The sequence below is a fragment of the Garra rufa genome, chromosome 3, assembly GCF_049309525.1.
Source record: "Garra rufa chromosome 3, GarRuf1.0, whole genome shotgun sequence".
Taxonomy (NCBI): Eukaryota; Metazoa; Chordata; class Actinopteri; order Cypriniformes; family Cyprinidae; genus Garra; species Garra rufa.
In genome coordinates this window covers 62,078,293-62,095,535 of record NC_133363.1, presented here as the reverse complement: position 1 = coordinate 62,095,535, position 17,243 = coordinate 62,078,293, and the positions used below count along the sequence as shown (strand labels likewise).

The 17,243-nt window shown below is 38.0% G+C and overlaps 1 protein-coding gene and 1 pseudogene across 1 annotated transcript; both read left to right on the top strand.

Annotated features, from left to right (window-relative positions):
• Positions 1 to 13,921: 13,921 nt before the first annotated feature.
• Positions 13,922 to 14,521, top strand: LOC141331429 (histone H1.2-like). Its single transcript, XM_073836481.1, has one exon. The coding sequence runs from the start codon at positions 13,922 to 13,924 to the stop codon at positions 14,519 to 14,521; it is 600 nt and encodes a 199-aa protein (XP_073692582.1).
• Positions 14,522 to 15,060: 539 nt separating this feature from the next.
• LOC141331425 (uncharacterized) overlaps positions 15,061 to 17,243 on the top strand; it is a 126,699-nt pseudogene continuing 124,516 nt past the window's right edge.

The window sequence follows — 17,243 nt, the reverse complement described above, 5'->3', positions numbered from 1 at the left end:
GAGACTCCAGCATGTGACCCTAAATGCTTTTGGAGATTGGATGAAATATCAGGTTGAAGTGTCTTCCTCTGTTATGGTGTACTGGCTTTGGCCTTCAGTGGATGTAACTGTGAAACACAGACACACACAACAAAAATATATATTTTCACAATTCAATTGGACACTTTCTGTTTTGCTTCCACTGTAGTTATTGCTTATGACCACCAGCTGTTGTAAATATTGATCTATAACAGATATAAAGAGAGAGTAAAGGCATGTCTGTCAGTGAATGTGAATGGTTTGTAGAAAAGACACTCAGAGGGACAGAAGTTGTACCTCTCGCTCTGTAGCACTTGAACAGCAGCACGACTGTAGACAACAGATATGGACAAGCTGCCAGAAGAAAACTGAGGATGTTGAAGACGGAAATCTGACCTGAATGGGACAGAAAAACAGAGAAACAAGCACTTAGTGAGCAGCGTCACAGATCTCCAAAAGCAGTGGTTCTTAAATCTGTCCTAAAGTGCCCCAAGCCTGGCGCATTTTGTATGTCTCCCTCAACTTTCACACCTAATTCAACTCATCAGCTCATTAATGGAGACTACAAGCAAAGCCAAGCAGGCAAGCCTGCAACCTCTAGCCAACAAAAGTGTATCAGCTAAAGCTAAAGCTTCCGGTTTAGGAAAGGAGACCAGAGGCTGTTTTCTGTCAATGGAGGAGAGGACTCACTACGCTGAATAAACAGCTTTTTAAAAGAAACCGCTTATAATTTAATGAATCAACCACCTATCAGCAAATTTTTAACATGTTTTACACTAAACAATACTTTTGGATTGAACTATTTTTAAAGTTTACACCAAAAAAAAAAAAAAAATGAAGTTTTATAAGAGAAGTCACTGACTTTGTGACAGGTGGGATTCAGCATGTGGTACATCCTATTCATTTCTACACAACACCTATTAAAAATAAACGTGCTTCATGATGCCATTGAAGAACCTTTTTGTCTAAATGGTTCCATTAAGAAGCTTTAACATCTGATGAACCTTTCCTTTTCACAAAAGGTTCTTTGTGGCAAAATAAGATTCTTCTGATTATAAAAAGGTAATAAATAGATGGTTATTAAATGAACCTTTGACTGAATGGTTCTTTGTGGATTCAAAAAAAGGTTCTTCTATGGCATCACTGTGAAGAACCATTTAAAGCACATTTATTTTCAAGAGAACATGGTTTACGTAAACAGCGATTGAGTGTTGCACAACTCTGAACTAAAATTAAATTATGTCAAGGCTGTAATGTGATTGATTATCAAGGCACACGTGATCTAAGTTGACCGTTACGCTTTCTCCAATAGTAAGTAATACAGTACTCTCTCCATCTCCAAATAGTAAGAAAATCTCTGCTGCAAGACCTGAAGTGGGTGTGTCAGATATAGGGAGACATACATACTATGCAGTGCTGGGGGTACTTCATGGACAGGTTTGAAAATAATTATCGTAAGGCTTTCAAAAAGTTTAGTTTGTCTGGTAATTTTATCACAGTATTTACTCACTATTAACAGACAGATTTATCTGGTTACTGTCCTGTGATGATTTTGGATTTCTATCTCTCAGTCCTCTACACCAGTATTGACCCTGATCAGAGTCAGTAGCTCCTCTGATAATGAGAGTGTCTCCGTTTACAGTGTAACGATCAGACGTCTGTGACATTACACTGTCTGTGCCTTTATACCACTCATATCTCCAGTCATATGTCCAGCCATTTTTCCGGTTAAATCTACAGTCATTTGTCAGGCCATTTCTCCATCTCCAGTTACTGTGAGACTCAACCACACACGTCAGATTGACTGTCTCTCCAGTGAATACAGGACTGTCTGGTGTCACAGTCAGTGAAGATGTGGGTAAATCTGTAAAGAAAGAAGACAGAGCTCTTTCAGTGAACTAGTCGAAACATGGTCTGATCAGTTCCTGTATTTAACAATGATGTTAAAGAGGAGAGATGTAGATGAGGATATCTCATAGTGTGTGCATTTATTTATTTACATTGAGAACTTTTTCTATTTATTTATTTTTCTTACATGAATATATAAATATGATTAAGAAATAAAATAACTAGTGTAACTGCCATAATGATTAATAAACACTGAGAAACATTCCACTTTTTACAGCTTTATTTTTCCCTTTGTTTAATACTCACTAAAGATTATTCTGCACGTCTGCTGTGAAACAACTGTGCTGTGACAGTTATTGCTGTCTTGTGTTCCCGTTTCATGTTTAAGGACATTTGTTTTAAAGTATATGTTGTCCCTTGTGTCTCTTCATGTCCTGTGTCTAGTTCCTGTTTGTGCCTTGTTTGTTACCACAATTTTGTTACCCAGTGTATTTAAACCCCAGTCATTCCCTTGTTCATTGTCTGGTGTTGTCCTTGCTTTGTGTTCAGTGCAGTTTTGCATTTTTTACCCATTGTCTGGCTTTACTTTGATTTAGCCTAAATGTCTTTGTTGTCTGGATTTACTTTTGATTATGTGTTGTTAATAAATTATCCTCTCCCTCGAATCCTTGTCTTTTTATCATGTTTATAACAAACACATGAGGATGGATGGATGGATGGATGGAGAACGCTGACCTTTTACTTCTATCTCAGCCGTATTACTGAACTCGCTGTAGTAGTTTCCTCGTTCTGCTCTGCACCAGTAATATCCTCCATCAGAGATGCTCACAGGCTTGATTGTTTTAGTTGCTGCATCAGTGTAGTCAGGGTTTGAGTCTTTTCTCCAGTGAATTGTCCATCCAGTTGACTGTCCCACATCACAGCTCAGAGTAACTGTGTCTCCAGTGAACACTGGACTCTGAGGATTTACAGTCAGAGTTGGTTGCAGTTTATCTGTAAGTGGACAGTGATGCAGTGTTGAGTTCATTTATAGGTGTTATACATATTGTTCATATTACAATCTTCTGACTGAATTTCTCTTTTTTTATTTTTTATTTTATTTTTGTATTTATCTACTTTGCTTTGCACAGAAAATCACTGTTTATATTGATTTCTAAAAGGAAATCCAACAAAGTTTCAAAGAATAAGTCTCAGGTCTAAAGCTTTGGTTCTGTCATTATACCATTGCTGGCGATAGATGGTTAATTATCAATATTTAGCTCATGATATTATAAGTATACTATCAAATACACATGCCTACTGTACAGCAGGGAAACAAAATATCACAAAACAAATAATCATGACTATAAATTGTTTACATTTATTTGATAGTCAAAATATTTTGTTACTTTTTTTTTAAAAACTTTGATTTAATGTTGATTAATGCATTAAAGGTGCCATAGAATGCATTGAGAGAATATTTTAAATTGTTTTCAGATATCTACATAGAAGGTATATGGCATAGGAAAGGGCAAAACATCTCCAGAAATGGGTTTACAGGTCCATTTACAACCTAGGATTTGTCCCTATAATGAAATGCTCTGTTATTGCCTTATTTGGAAGCTTCATGAATATTAATGAGTTCTGCTCTGATTGGATGTTTCACAGAGCTGCTCATCTATAGCTCGCACATGGATACAAATATATATTTAATTAGGAGCTCTATAGCCGCTTTTAATATGCGGTTTGTTGAATCTGCCGTTTTGAATCGCCGACATTTTAGTCTCATTACTGTGATGTGCTCTGTGTAATGTTATAATGCAGAGGGAGTGCTTACATACCACACAACTTCAGCTGCTTGTCAGTGATTCTCAAGATCTGTAAATCATTTGCCACCATCAGCGCAGTTACAGGTCCTTTTTAAAAAATTAGCATATTGTGATAAAGTTCATTTTTTTTTGTAATGTACTGATAAACATTAGACTTTCATATATTTTAGATTCATTACACACAACTGAAGTAGTTCAAGCCTTTTATTGTTTTAATATTGATGATTTTGGCATACAGCTCATGAAAACCCCAAATTCCTATCTCAAAAAATTTGCATATTTCATCCGACCAATAAAAGAAAAGTGTTTTTAATACAAAAAAAGTCAACCTTCAAATAATTATGTTCAGTTATGCAGTCAATACTTGGTCGGGAATCCTTTTGCAGAAATGACTGCTTCAATGCGGCGTGGCATGGAGGCAATCAGCCTGTGGCACTGCTGAGGTGTTATGGAGGCCCAGGATGCTTCGATAGCGGCCTTAAGCTCATCCAGAGTGTTGGGTTTTGCGTCTCTTAACTTTCTCTTCACAATATCCCACAGATTCTCTATGGGGTTCAGGTCAGGAGAGTTGGCAGGCCAATTGAGCACAGTAATACCATGGTCAGTAAACCATTTACCAGTAGTTTTGGCACTGTGAGCAGGTGCCAGGTCGTGCTGAAAAATGAAATCTTCATCTCCATAAAGCTTTTCAGCAGATGGAAGCATGAAGTGCTCCAAAATCTCCTGATAGCTAGCTGCATTGACCCTGCCCTTGATAAAACACAGTGGACCAACACCAGCAGCTGACATGGCACCCCAGACCATCACTGACTGTGGGTACTTGACACTGGACTTCAGGCATTTTGGCATTTCCCTCTCCCCAGTCTTCCTCCAGACTCTGGCACCTTGATTTCAGAATGACATGCAAAATTTGCTTTCATCCGAAAAAAGTACTTTGGACCACTGAGCAACAGTCCAGTGCTCCTTCTCTGTAGCCCAGGTCAGGCGCTTCTGCCGCTGTTTCTGGTTCAAAAGTGGCTTGACCTGGCGCCTGTACACGGTGGCTCTGGATGTTTCTACTCCAGACTCAGTCCACTGCTTCCGCAGGTCCCCCAAGGTCTGGAATCTGTCCTTCTCCACAATCTTCCTCAGGGTCCGGTCACCTCTTCTCGTTGTGCAGCGTTTTCTGCCACACTTTTTCCCACAGACTTCCCACTGAGGTGCCTTGATACAGCACTCTGGGAACAGCCTATTCGTTCAGAAATGTCTTTCTGTGTCTTACCCTCTTGCTTGAGGGTGTCAATGATGGCCTTCTGGACAGCAGTCAGGTCGGCAGTCTTACCCATGATTGCAGTTTTGAGTAATGAACCAGGCTGGGAGTTTTTAAAAGCCTCAGGAATCTTTTGCAGGTGTTTAGAGTTAATTAATTGATTCAGATGATTAGGTTAATAGCTCGTTTAGAGAACCTTTTCATGATATGCTAATTTTTTGAGATAGGAATTTTGGGTTTTCATGAGCTGTATGCCAAAATCATCAATATTAAAACAATAAAAGGCTTGAACTACTTCAGTTGTGTGTAATGAATCTAAAATATACGAAAGTCTAATGTTTATCAGTACATTACAGAAAATAATGAACTTTATCACAATATGCTAATTTTTTGAAAAGGACCTGTATTTCTCCATTCACCATCATCAGCGCAGTCATCTCTCTGTTTATGTGGGAAGTGAAATCCTATGTATTGCAATGTAACAGGCTAGTGTTAGCATTAAGCTAACCATGTCCCTTCAGTGGCTTGCCTTGTTTTACTGATGTGCTGACGTTAGTGATGATTGGGCGATGCAAATGTTGGCGGCGTAACTATTAACGATCCCAGAAAAGTTGTGTAACAGTCAGTGTTATGTTGGAATTTACCTATTTTTCGGTAGTCTTTTGCAAACACTAGATTTATATAAGAAGGAGGAAACGATGGTGTTTGAGGTATGTCATGTCCATTTACTGAACTATTATTATTTAACTATGCCAAGGTATATTCAGTTTTCCATTCTATGGCACATTTAACTGTCAAACATGTACTAACATGTACAGAAAGGCTTCGTTATGCATGAATCCATATTACGTCAATTTAAGCTCTTGATTGGTTCATAATTGTTATTTATTATTAATTAGTTCATAATCATTAGTCATGATTTTAAGCATACATTCAGGTATTAGTACATTATTATTTATGTACCTTTATTGTATAAGGTGTTATCTGGAGAGAGTTTAGAAGGACAATGATATTAAACTGACCGTTCACATTAAGATGAACATTAGAGCTTGATTCTGATGAGTTTGGTCTTCCATCTCTCTGTCCTCTACACCAGTATTGACCCTGATCAGACTTAGTGACTTCTCCAATAGTGAGAGTGTCTCTGTTTACAGTGTAACGCTCAGACGTCTGTAACTCGGTGCAGTCTTTATACCACTCATATCTCCAGTCACTGTGATCAGACTCAATCACACACTTCAGATTGACTGTCTCTCCAGTGAATACAGGACTGTCTGGTGTCACAGTCAGTGTAGATGTGGGTAAATCTGTAAACAGAAGAAAGCAGACACTAAAACTAAATATCTGACTTAACGGTTGATAGTAATACAATTATGAGTCAAATTTTCTACATTATGATAAAAGCTGAAATAAAATAAAATGTTTTTTTATTGATTTATTTGTTTGATACATTTAATTAAATTAAAATGAGAAAGTCATTAAAACATTATTAAACAGTTTGTGTTCTTGCCAGTAGGTGGAAGTGTTTTCAGTCAGTGTGTGTGTGTGTGTGTGTGTGTGTGTGTGTGGTTTATGAGGACATAAATGTGACAGGTGTGACATGGGTGTGACAAAGGTATTACAATGTGAATGTGGTTTATAAGGACACTTTCTATGTCCCCGTAATTCAAAAGGCCTAAAAAACATACAAAATGTAGGTATGTAACAATTCACAAACCTTGCGGTTCGGTTCAATACGACAAAGTGGTGTCACACTTTCGATACAGCAAAAATAAATAACTGCCAGAGAAATTTCCTTGACTTTTTTTTTTTATTATTGTTATTTAAAATGCAGTGCAGTGTGCCTTACAACAGTCGCATTTCTTATCATCAACCGGAGTCAGACTTTAAATTAATTTATATGTGGAGAGTCAAGCTGATGAGTGAGTTTAGAAAGACAAGAAGTTAACAAAAGCTTTAGTTTCAAAATGAAATTCAAAAGTGTCTGCCTTAAAAATATTTAAGACATTGAAAGGCCTTTTGACTTTTGCCATTTTTCCAAGATGATTTTGAAAGCTTTTTTAAGCATTTGTTTCTTATTTATTTGGTTCTACTGTGTTTGCTCATTTTCAGTGTTTTGTGTAAGTTATTTGTTGTGTTACATTAGGCCTAGCATGATGTATTTGTATTCGTTTTGTTAACAAATTAAACATTCTATGTTTAAAGCGGTCATCGGATGACCATTTTCCACAAGTTGATATGATTCTTTAGGGTCTTAATTAAGAAATCTATAACATACTTTGGTTAAAATCTCTCAGGTAGTATAAAAATACACTCTTTTTACCATGTCAAAATCACCCCTTCTTAGAGCGAGCTATTCTGTTGCATGTCCCTTAAAATGCAGGGCCTTGCCCCTCTCTGCATTGGGATGATGAGCCGTAATGTTTATTTTAGTCGCATTTGCGTTTATCTCTGAAATATGCTCACTTACACATTATTAAGAAAGGCCATTTGCAAAGACGCATTAAAAAATCCTTATACCCACTTCTGTGGTTGAATCTGCATCACAAATTATTCGCACAAACTAGACGCAGATGGGATTGGCGCTTTCCTTTTAAAAACAAAAAAGCAACATTAATTATCTGCATCTTCAGCGGTTCAGATGTCAGGAGTAAATGACTACTGCTATGTTCATTAATACATCCAACAACAGAACACCTCACCTCACCATCAGAGACATTATTGTCTTCTCCTGCACCTGAGTCACACAATGGCGATCTGACTGTTTCAGCTCAGTGAGAGCGGATCTAAGGTAAGCCGCTCATGTCAATCAACTATCGTGGGAGTGGCCTCTGTCTGTGTTTCGTCACACCGACAAGAAGCTGAGAATGATCTGATTTTAAAAAGGGGATATTACCTTTAAAGATTAAAAAATACCACTGGGTGGATTTTTATCATTGTAGGGTGGTTGTGTACACAAATTGCCAACACACGTTAATGTTTAAAGAACATGTAAAAGTGAGTTTTGCATCCGATGACCCCTTATATGCAAGTGAGTTTGTCGTACTGTTTTGTTGTTGTCAATTTAATCAATTGACACCAAATTGCCGCTAATTTGTAAGTGAAAGTAAAATGCTCATAGGCATTTACAACCTATTTAAAAACAAATAAAAGCGAGGAAAATAATGAAAACTCTTAATGAACTACCTTACCGTTGCGACCTATTGGACTAGTACGTTTCACACTTTAAGCTTTTTTATTTTCCAAATGTAAAACAAATCATTCAGTTCGTAATACGCACCAAACCGCAAGCCTCATACCGCACACTTCAATATGAATATGTATATCGTTACACCCCTAGTAAATGGCATTTTGTGAAAATCTAAAACATGTTGAAACTTTTCTGTGAGGGGAGGGTTTAGGTTTAGTTTTCTGTTTTTGATAGAAAATGCAGTCTGTACAGTATACGTCTATGGAGAGTCCTCGTGAAATAATTTAATAAATACATAAAAAAATAAATAAATAAATAAAATAATAAAAAAACACCATTGAACCAACCTAATGTGATCCATGTACAAAAATAAACTACAACACAAATTAACATTTGTTAGTGCTACAGTACCTTGAGTGAGTCCAGAGTGGATGAAGGACATCAGCACTGCAAGCAGAAGAAAAACAAATATGAAGCATTTTCATTCATTCAACGCAATGCAAATCACTGTAACATGTCTAGAAGTTCAACTGAAAGTGTTTTTTTTTTCTGTTTTGAAGCTCATCCATGAGAAATGATGGAGGAGATCCTCCATCATTTAACATCAACAATGCACAGGATACATTTTTCACACCATTGGTTCTTTATTGGAACAAAACAAACTGCAGACTCCAAGCTCATATCTGAGAAACACAGTGCATCACTTCCTGTTTTCTGTTGCCACCAGCAACTTAATTGTGTCATAGTGGCCATGAAAGTAACTTGAACATTTTAGAGCAGTGGTGTCCAACCCTGTTCCTAGAGATCTACCATCCGACAAAATTCAGCTCCAACCCAGATCGAACACACCTGAACCTAATTAATATCTAAGGTAACACTTGATAGTTACAGACAGCTGTGTTGGAGCACGGCTGGAACTAAAGTCAGCAGGTATAGGTCTCCAGGAACAGGGTTGGGCAGCACCGTTATAGAGACACTTTATGATTCATATGTTCAAATGGCTGCAGTTTTCTGCTATAGTACGTAAATATAATTGACTTTACACATCTGCTCAAAATGACATTGAGACAAACCCACTCAAAATAATTAAAAGCAGAAGTAAATTCTGTGGAGAAAAGTAGGAACATTATATTTTGGCAAATGCTTTTTTGATATATTGATGATATATTGTTTAATGAAGTGAAATGCAGTAATTTTTAAGTGTGATTTTTTTAAAAGAGGGTGTGGAAGAAAAATTCATTTTACTTATCAAATGCACATATGAAACATTGTGTAAGTTTTTGCTTATCTAAACCTGCTCTGAAGATGACATGAGGTACAGGTATCAGGGCCCCAAAACATAAAGATTTGAGTCTTGGGAGTATGATATAGTCAAATGTGGTTTTCTGTTTCCTTACTATTTGTGGAAAATTACAGGCTGTTAGGAGATATAACCTTGATGACTGGGAAGAGATATAAAAGTGGAGGAAACCCTCCCTTCTTGGTCACACTCTGCAGCAACCTGTGTTTCTGTATGACTGTCTGACCTTTCTTGCAAGAAATAAACGTTTAAAGGTGCCATAGAATGGAAAACTGAATTTACCTTGGCATAGTTAAATAATAACAGTTTAGTAAATGGACATGACATACCATGAGTCTCAAACACCATCGTTTCCTCCTTCTTATATAAATCTAGTTTTTGCAAAAGACCACCGAAAAAATAGGTAAATTCCAACATAACACTGACTGTTACGAAACTTCCCCGGGATCGTTAATAGTTACGCCTCCAACATTTGCATCGCCCAATCATCACTAACGTCAGTACATCAGTAAAACAAGGCAAGCCACTGAAGGGACACGGTTAGCTTGATGCTAACACTAGCCTGTTACATTGCAGTACATAGGATTTCACTTACCACATAAACAGAGAGATGACTGCGCTGACAATGGTGAATGATTTACAGATCTTGAGAATCACTGAGAAGCAGCTGAATTTGTGTGGTAAGTACTTGTGTCTCTGCATTATAACGTTACACAGGGCACATGCATCACAGTAATCAGACTAAAATATCCGCGATTCAAAGCGGCAGATTCACCAAACCACATATTAAAAGCGGCGAGAGATCCTAATTATATATATATATATATATATATATATATATATACACACACATTTATCCATGTGTGAGCTATTGAGACCAGCAACTCTGTGAAACAGCCAATCAGAGCAGAGCTCATTAATATTCATGAAGCTTCCAAATAAGGCAATAACAGAGCATTTCATTATAGGGACAAATCCTAGGTTGTAAATGGACCTGTAAACCCATTTCTGGAGATGTTTTGCCCTTTCCTATGCCATATACCTTATATGTAGATATCAGAGAACAATTTAAAATATTCTCTCAATGCATTCTATGGCACCTTTAAAAAAAAGACCCTGAGTGAATTTGTCTCTTATGCGATGAGAGTCGTTTGATTTTTGCCACGACTAGTGGTATAAGAAATAAAAGTAATAGAGAAAGTTGTTTGTTTGGTCACTGTTCTCAAACTCTCTGAGTCTCTGATGGAGAGACTATTTAAAGATACAATATCATACAACACCAAACTCATATTAACGCAAATACATCTGATTCAACTGAGTATCACCACAAAACCAAGCAAAAACACATGTCCACAGGGTCTCCATCTTTCAAACGCAGCACAGATATATGCATGTTCTCTGAAACTTTGCATCTACTCCACACCTAACATATCACATTGAATCTGACCAATAAATAACATGATAAACAGCGAGATTCATAGACCCTTCTAGCGCACAATCTTTTATCTTCAGCTGAATACGGCTTTTAAAAACAGAATAACAAAACAGAAGATAGTGTAGAATATAATGAAATACTCACAGAGTATGAGAGGCAGTGCACTGGGCCCCATACTGACACATTAATAGACTGTTTTAACAGCGCTGTGTCACTAAATCAAACACTTCCTGAAATGAGGGAGGAGAGAATACACAGAATGAGGAAACAGAAAGAAAAAGAGATCCATAATAAGATATTTAGCTGATCTTTCAACGCATACAAGTTGTTAAAGCTGTTTTTCTACTTGAAAAGACTATTTCAAAATTTGGAAATTGGACTGCCACAGCCACACATATTACAGACAGAACCGTAAATATTAAGCAAATCCTATCCTTTTATTTGAGTTATTCTGACACTGATTCTGGCAACTAATCACTCTTGTTTGAGTAAATCTGGCAACTAAACTGCTTTTAGACAGTTATAGGAAGAACAAGTATAATCCAATGTATATTTTATTAAATTTTAGCATTATCTAAAAATATCTAGTTTTAGATGATTGGTGATTAGATGATAACAGTGTGATTGTTGCTATAGAAATATATGAAGAAAGTAAACAAAGAGATCAAGTTTCACTTCTCATTTGGTACATTCAAACTATCAAAGACAAAATATGAACACCAACAGATGACATTATTTAAAGTGAGTGATGTACTGTTACACGCAAGTGACGCATACAGTTTATAAAATGATTTTGATTCAGATTTGATGGAGAAATTATTCACCACAACAATATTTAAAATGTTAAATTAATCTCTAGAAGAAGTAGTTATGGCAGATGTTATTTTTAAAAGTGAGAAGTGGTGTGAGAAGTGAAGGTCAAGAGACTATATAAAGCAGTAAAACGTTTTAGTTTCATATAGATTTTAGAGAGCAGTCCTTACAAGTCAAGTCAAAAAGTATGCAAAGGATGAAAAACAGTTATTAGGAGCCTGAGCAGTTTTACCAACCCTAATCCAAACAGCATAATTGTACCATCCAGTAGTCCACACCATAGTTCCAGTCATAAACACTTGCCACAACTTCAAAGACTGGAGCAGGGCCACAGAAGCCATTAACATATATGTGGTACTGCGCTTGTTCAACTATCAATATAGAAAACAAGAACTGGCAGAATCCTCCTAATTTTGCTTAACCAGTTTGTATGTTGTTGCTTGACTATCAAATAAAACATAAGACAAAAAAATCTTAAAGTTAACGTTAGCAGGTGTTCTAAGTAAATTAACATGACATGCACATGTTGAATCTCTTGCTCTTGTTGTAGTATTTTAAGGTTTATGACACTAAAGATGCAGAATAAGAATAACTATCTTCCCCATTCTGGGTAAAACCAGGGAGTAGAAACAGAGCAGACGTCAAACGATAACCATCAGCTCAACTCTATTATTAGGCCTCTTAACACTTCTGTCATTTTCTCACTACAGGCAGAAGTTTGCAATACACAAATAACAATGTACCTTGGGGTGTATTGCTGTAACTCTGAATTGAATTGTTTACTATACCCATGGCCTCAAAAATGAGGCCCACTATATATAAACAACTCAAAAAGCTGTGACTTCCATTACAAAATACATCTACAACCAGTGGTGTAGTCTAGTTTTTTGTAGTGAGTATACTGTGTTTTTTCCCTCCGAGCCCCATATTCACCCATCCCAGAGCAACACCCCAAACGCCACCACATTCATTTATGCATACAGGATGCATCTATATGTAATTGAGAGCATTCTTAAACACTGCTTATGTGTTATCAACATGTTGATTTATTTTTAGCAAGTTTTATGAGCTGTCAATTTTCAATGCACATTTAGGGGTGCAAGTTGGAACTATTATTAACAATAAAGGAAAACTGACGCTTATGGGTTAGCAGCATCAACAATGAACATTTGTACAGTTCTATCACCAACCAACACTCATTCATCACAGAATATTATGAACTATTATGCACTGAATTATGAGGACACAAAATATGCCTGGTAATCTTCAGAACTTTCCAGATATGTTTGTGCTCAGGAATCTGAGGTGTGCATTGCCTCCTTGCTTGTGAAGCAGAGCGATGGCTTTACAATACGCCTCGCAAGACAGACGTGGTTAATTTATGAATGAAAGTGTGAAAATTATGTCACAATACTATGTTGTTACGTATCCTTGCGCTTTTTAAAGTGGGTATACGCAAATCCTTGACCTTTTCTAGTGGGTATACGGCGTATATCCGCGTATCACATAGACTACACCACTGTCTACAACCAAACCACACCACTGAGAGAAGTATCTGCAAAACTCACTTTGACTGTGAAGAGTTGTCATTTTGATCTGAGTCAGCAAACAGCAGAACTTCAGAATACATGTCTATAAAATCAAGTCATGATCTCACAGAAAAAAAATCAATTCATGATGTTTGAAAGTCATTCTACAGCCATAAAGCAGTGAAATACACGAGAAGCTGAAGTGACAGGAGATGCAGACCAGACAGTTATGTTGTGTGCTTCAAGCTGACCAAAATAGCTTATGAATGAAACCCCACACAAGTCTCTCAATGATGTTTCTTTCATTAAAGCCATTGCCAAAGTGCTTATTTAACACATGGAGGAAAATCCCAGTGATCTACCACGATTTTTAAATAAAAATTATATGAAATATAGACGCAACCCAGTCCATTTCCGTGTATACTCCGTGGATTTAAACTGACATTGGTTAAATAGATGTTCAATCGTCACGTGTTTTGGGTTGCAAATAAAGTTCAGTACTTCTACTCAATTTGTACGGTGTTTTTACTCCAGCAAACAATTTTACCACTTCAGTTTTGCTCCAGATAAGAGTGGAGAAAACACAAGTATTAGCCGCTCATGCAGGAGCACAGACGCTGAGCAGAGCAGGTTGAGTCTGCGCGGTTCTCATGCTGTGGTTAAACGCGCAGCGCAGTCCAACAGTGGCTCATTGTTGACGATCAGTCGATTTGAGTCTGAATCCAGAAATCATGGCAGAAACCGCGGCCAAGAAGAAATCAGCTGTTAAACGCAAGACTGCGGGCCCAAGCGTCGGCGAGCTCATCGTCAAGGCTGTGTCCGCATCTAAGGAGAGGAGCGGCGTGTCTCTCGCTGCCCTGAAGAAAGCGCTCGCTGCCGGTGGCTACGATGTGGAGAAGAACAACTCCCGCGTCAAGATCGCCGTTAAGAGTTTGGTGACTAAAGGCACTCTGGTCCAGACCAAAGGAACCGGCGCTTCCGGCTCGTTCAAGCTCAACAAGAAACAAGCCGAGACCAAGGCAAAACCCGCCAAGAAAGCCGCTCCTAAAACCAAGAAGCCCGCAGCCAAGAAACCTGCCGCCGCTAAGAAACCCAAAACCGCAGCAGCGAAGAAGCCCGCCGCTAAGAAATCTCCGAAGAAGGCCAAGAAACCCGCTGTTAAAAAGGCAACGAAGAGCCCTAAAAAGGCAACAAAGAGCCCTAAAAAAGCAAAGAAACCAGCGACTCCTAAGAAAGCAACTAAAAGCCCTAAAAAGGCCAAAACAGCCCAACCTAAAACGGCGAAACCTAAAGCAGCCAAGCCTAAAAAGACGGCGGCCAAAAAGAAGTAAACTGTTTTTTTTGTGTTTTTTAACAAAACGGCTCTTCTAAGAGCCACTCACTAATTCATAAAAAAGAGCATTTCTTTTGTTATCTGATGCACAAAGACATTAATATAGATATGAGAATGTTTAAGACTTTGCCCGCTTTTAATCCCATATTATTATTAAGAGCAAACTAAGTTTATATAGAACATATATATAAATATATAGATATTCTCTTCATAGAAAGTACATGTGGCAAATTAGAACAATTATTATAAAACTAAACTTAATTAAACATAAATTGAAAATGCCATTGGTAGATATGAAATAAATTAAAACAAAAAAAATGTAAGGCATCATTAAATACTACTACTACAACACCATGTGTGACAGTCTGTAGCAGAAAGAGGGTTGGGTTTGGAGTTTGAATGGAGATTCACTGATTGGTTAAGAATTTGCTCACACTCTAGCCAATAGGAGACTGACACCCTTTCCTTTAAAAGACATATCACAATTGCTGGCAAGATGTATTGTTTCTCTGTTAAGTCAAGGAACAGTGTAAAGCTATGAGTGGAAGAGGGAAAACCGGTGGAAAAGTCCGCGCTAAGGCCAAGACTCGCTCCTCCAGAGCTGGATTGCAGTTCCCCGTCGGTCGTGTTCACAGACTTCTTCGCAAAGGCAACTATGCTGAGCGCGTTGGTGCTGGAGCTCCAGTGTATTTGGCCGCTGTGCTCGAGTATCTGACTGCTGAGATCCTGGAGTTGGCTGGAAACGCCGCTCGGGACAACAAGAAAACCCGTATTATTCCCCGTCACCTACAGCTGGCGGTGCGCAACGACGAGGAGTTGAACAAGCTTCTGGGTGGAGTGACCATCGCTCAGGGCGGAGTGCTGCCCAACATTCAGGCCGTGCTGTTGCCCAAGAAAACTGAGAAGCCAGCCAAAACCAAATAAACTGACATCGTCTTCAAACCAAAGGCTCTTTTAAGAGCCACCCATTTTTTCAATGTGAGAGTGATTTCTTTCATGCATTATATATGGTCCCTTATAAAATGTGTATATATCCATGCAGTCCCACTGCATAAAGTTCGTAATGAACGGTGGGGAAAAAATATATATATATATATATATATATATTATATAGATGTAAAACCAGGAAATGAAATATACAACTGTACTGTTTAAGTCTATATTTCAAGAGTTCAATTGCTAAAACGGTTAACGTTAACTGAGTTTTTGTTATTTTTCATAAACCATGTTTTAATTGCGTTATGTATTATTTAATAGATTATAGATTAATAGTTTAATTATATATTATAGATTAATAGATTAATTATTTAATTATTTTATCTAAACAGCCGAACTGCGGTTTAATTGATACTAGGAATGTAGGAAAAAAACGATTGGTAAAGATTTTTAAAAACGGAGTTATCTATTTTGCTAATTTAATTTGTCGTTTCGTCTAAACAAAGCGAAACAAAGGGCAAATGGGTGGGAACCATAAACGGTTTGAAATCATGAGACGCACAGCCATTGGCCAGCTATTATGTCGAGACGCCAGACAATAACCAATCAAATGGCTTGACGCTACACCGTCCAATGGGCGCATGCCAGCCCTCTCTATAAATAAATCTGTTTGCTTGCAAACGTTTATTCGTTTTGTTGTTATTAGCAACAGTAACACTAGTTCTACGCAATGGCAAGAACCAAGCAAACCGCTCGTAAATCCACCGGAGGCAAAGCTCCGAGAAAACAGCTGGCTACTAAAGCCGCTCGTAAGAGTGCACCCGCCACCGGTGGTGTTAAGAAGCCTCATCGTTACAGGCCCGGTACCGTGGCTTTGAGAGAAATCCGCCGTTATCAGAAATCCACTGAGCTGCTGATTCGCAAACTGCCCTTCCAACGTCTGGTGAGAGAAATCGCTCAAGATTTCAAGACTGATCTGCGTTTCCAGAGCTCAGCTGTTATGGCCCTGCAGGAATCTAGTGAGGCCTATTTGGTCGGTCTGTTTGAGGACACCAACTTGTGTGCCATCCATGCCAAGAGAGTGACCATCATGCCCAAAGACATCCAGCTGGCCCGCCGCATTCGCGGAGAGCGCGCTTAAATCATCTGTTTCAGTAACACAAACCCCAAAGGCTCTTTTAAGAGCCACCTCAGTATTTCCATGAAAGATGATTTCCTGTAATCCAATTGAAGTGTAGTATTACACCGAAGTTGTTTATTATGTAATGTATATAAAGTCAGTCGTGGCCTAGAGATTAGAGACGGACTTGTTACCCAAAGGTTGTGGGTTGGAGTCTCCGGTCCGACAGGGATTGTAGGTGGATATTATGATCCATCCTCAATATCACGACTGAGGGAAAGACTCTTCAGCAAGGCACCGTACCCCCAAACTGCTCCCCAGGCGCCGCAGCAATAGCAAAATGACTGCCCACTTTTCCGGGTGTGTGTGTGCGCGCACCTGAATGGGTTGAATGCAGACTACAAATTACAAGTATGGGACACCATACTTGGCCATACGTCACGTCTTTTCCTTTCCATTATTACTAAACCATTTTTTTAAATAATGTGATAGACAAAGATGGATTGTTTTATAATTTTAGTTGATTGGAAAACGTGTATAATTTACTAAAAATCAATGTCAGTATATTTAATTAAATCATATATTAAAACATTTCAACCCCGTTTATTTCTGCAATCAAGCATTGGAAGACTGGACTCGGATTAGACGTGAAGGGTGACGCTTA

What these genes read in the sequence shown, in the direction of transcription:
- LOC141331429 (XM_073836481.1), top strand. Translation starts at nt 13,922, where the DNA reads ATGGCAGAAACCGCGGCCAAGAAGAAATCAGCTGTTAAACGCAAGACT.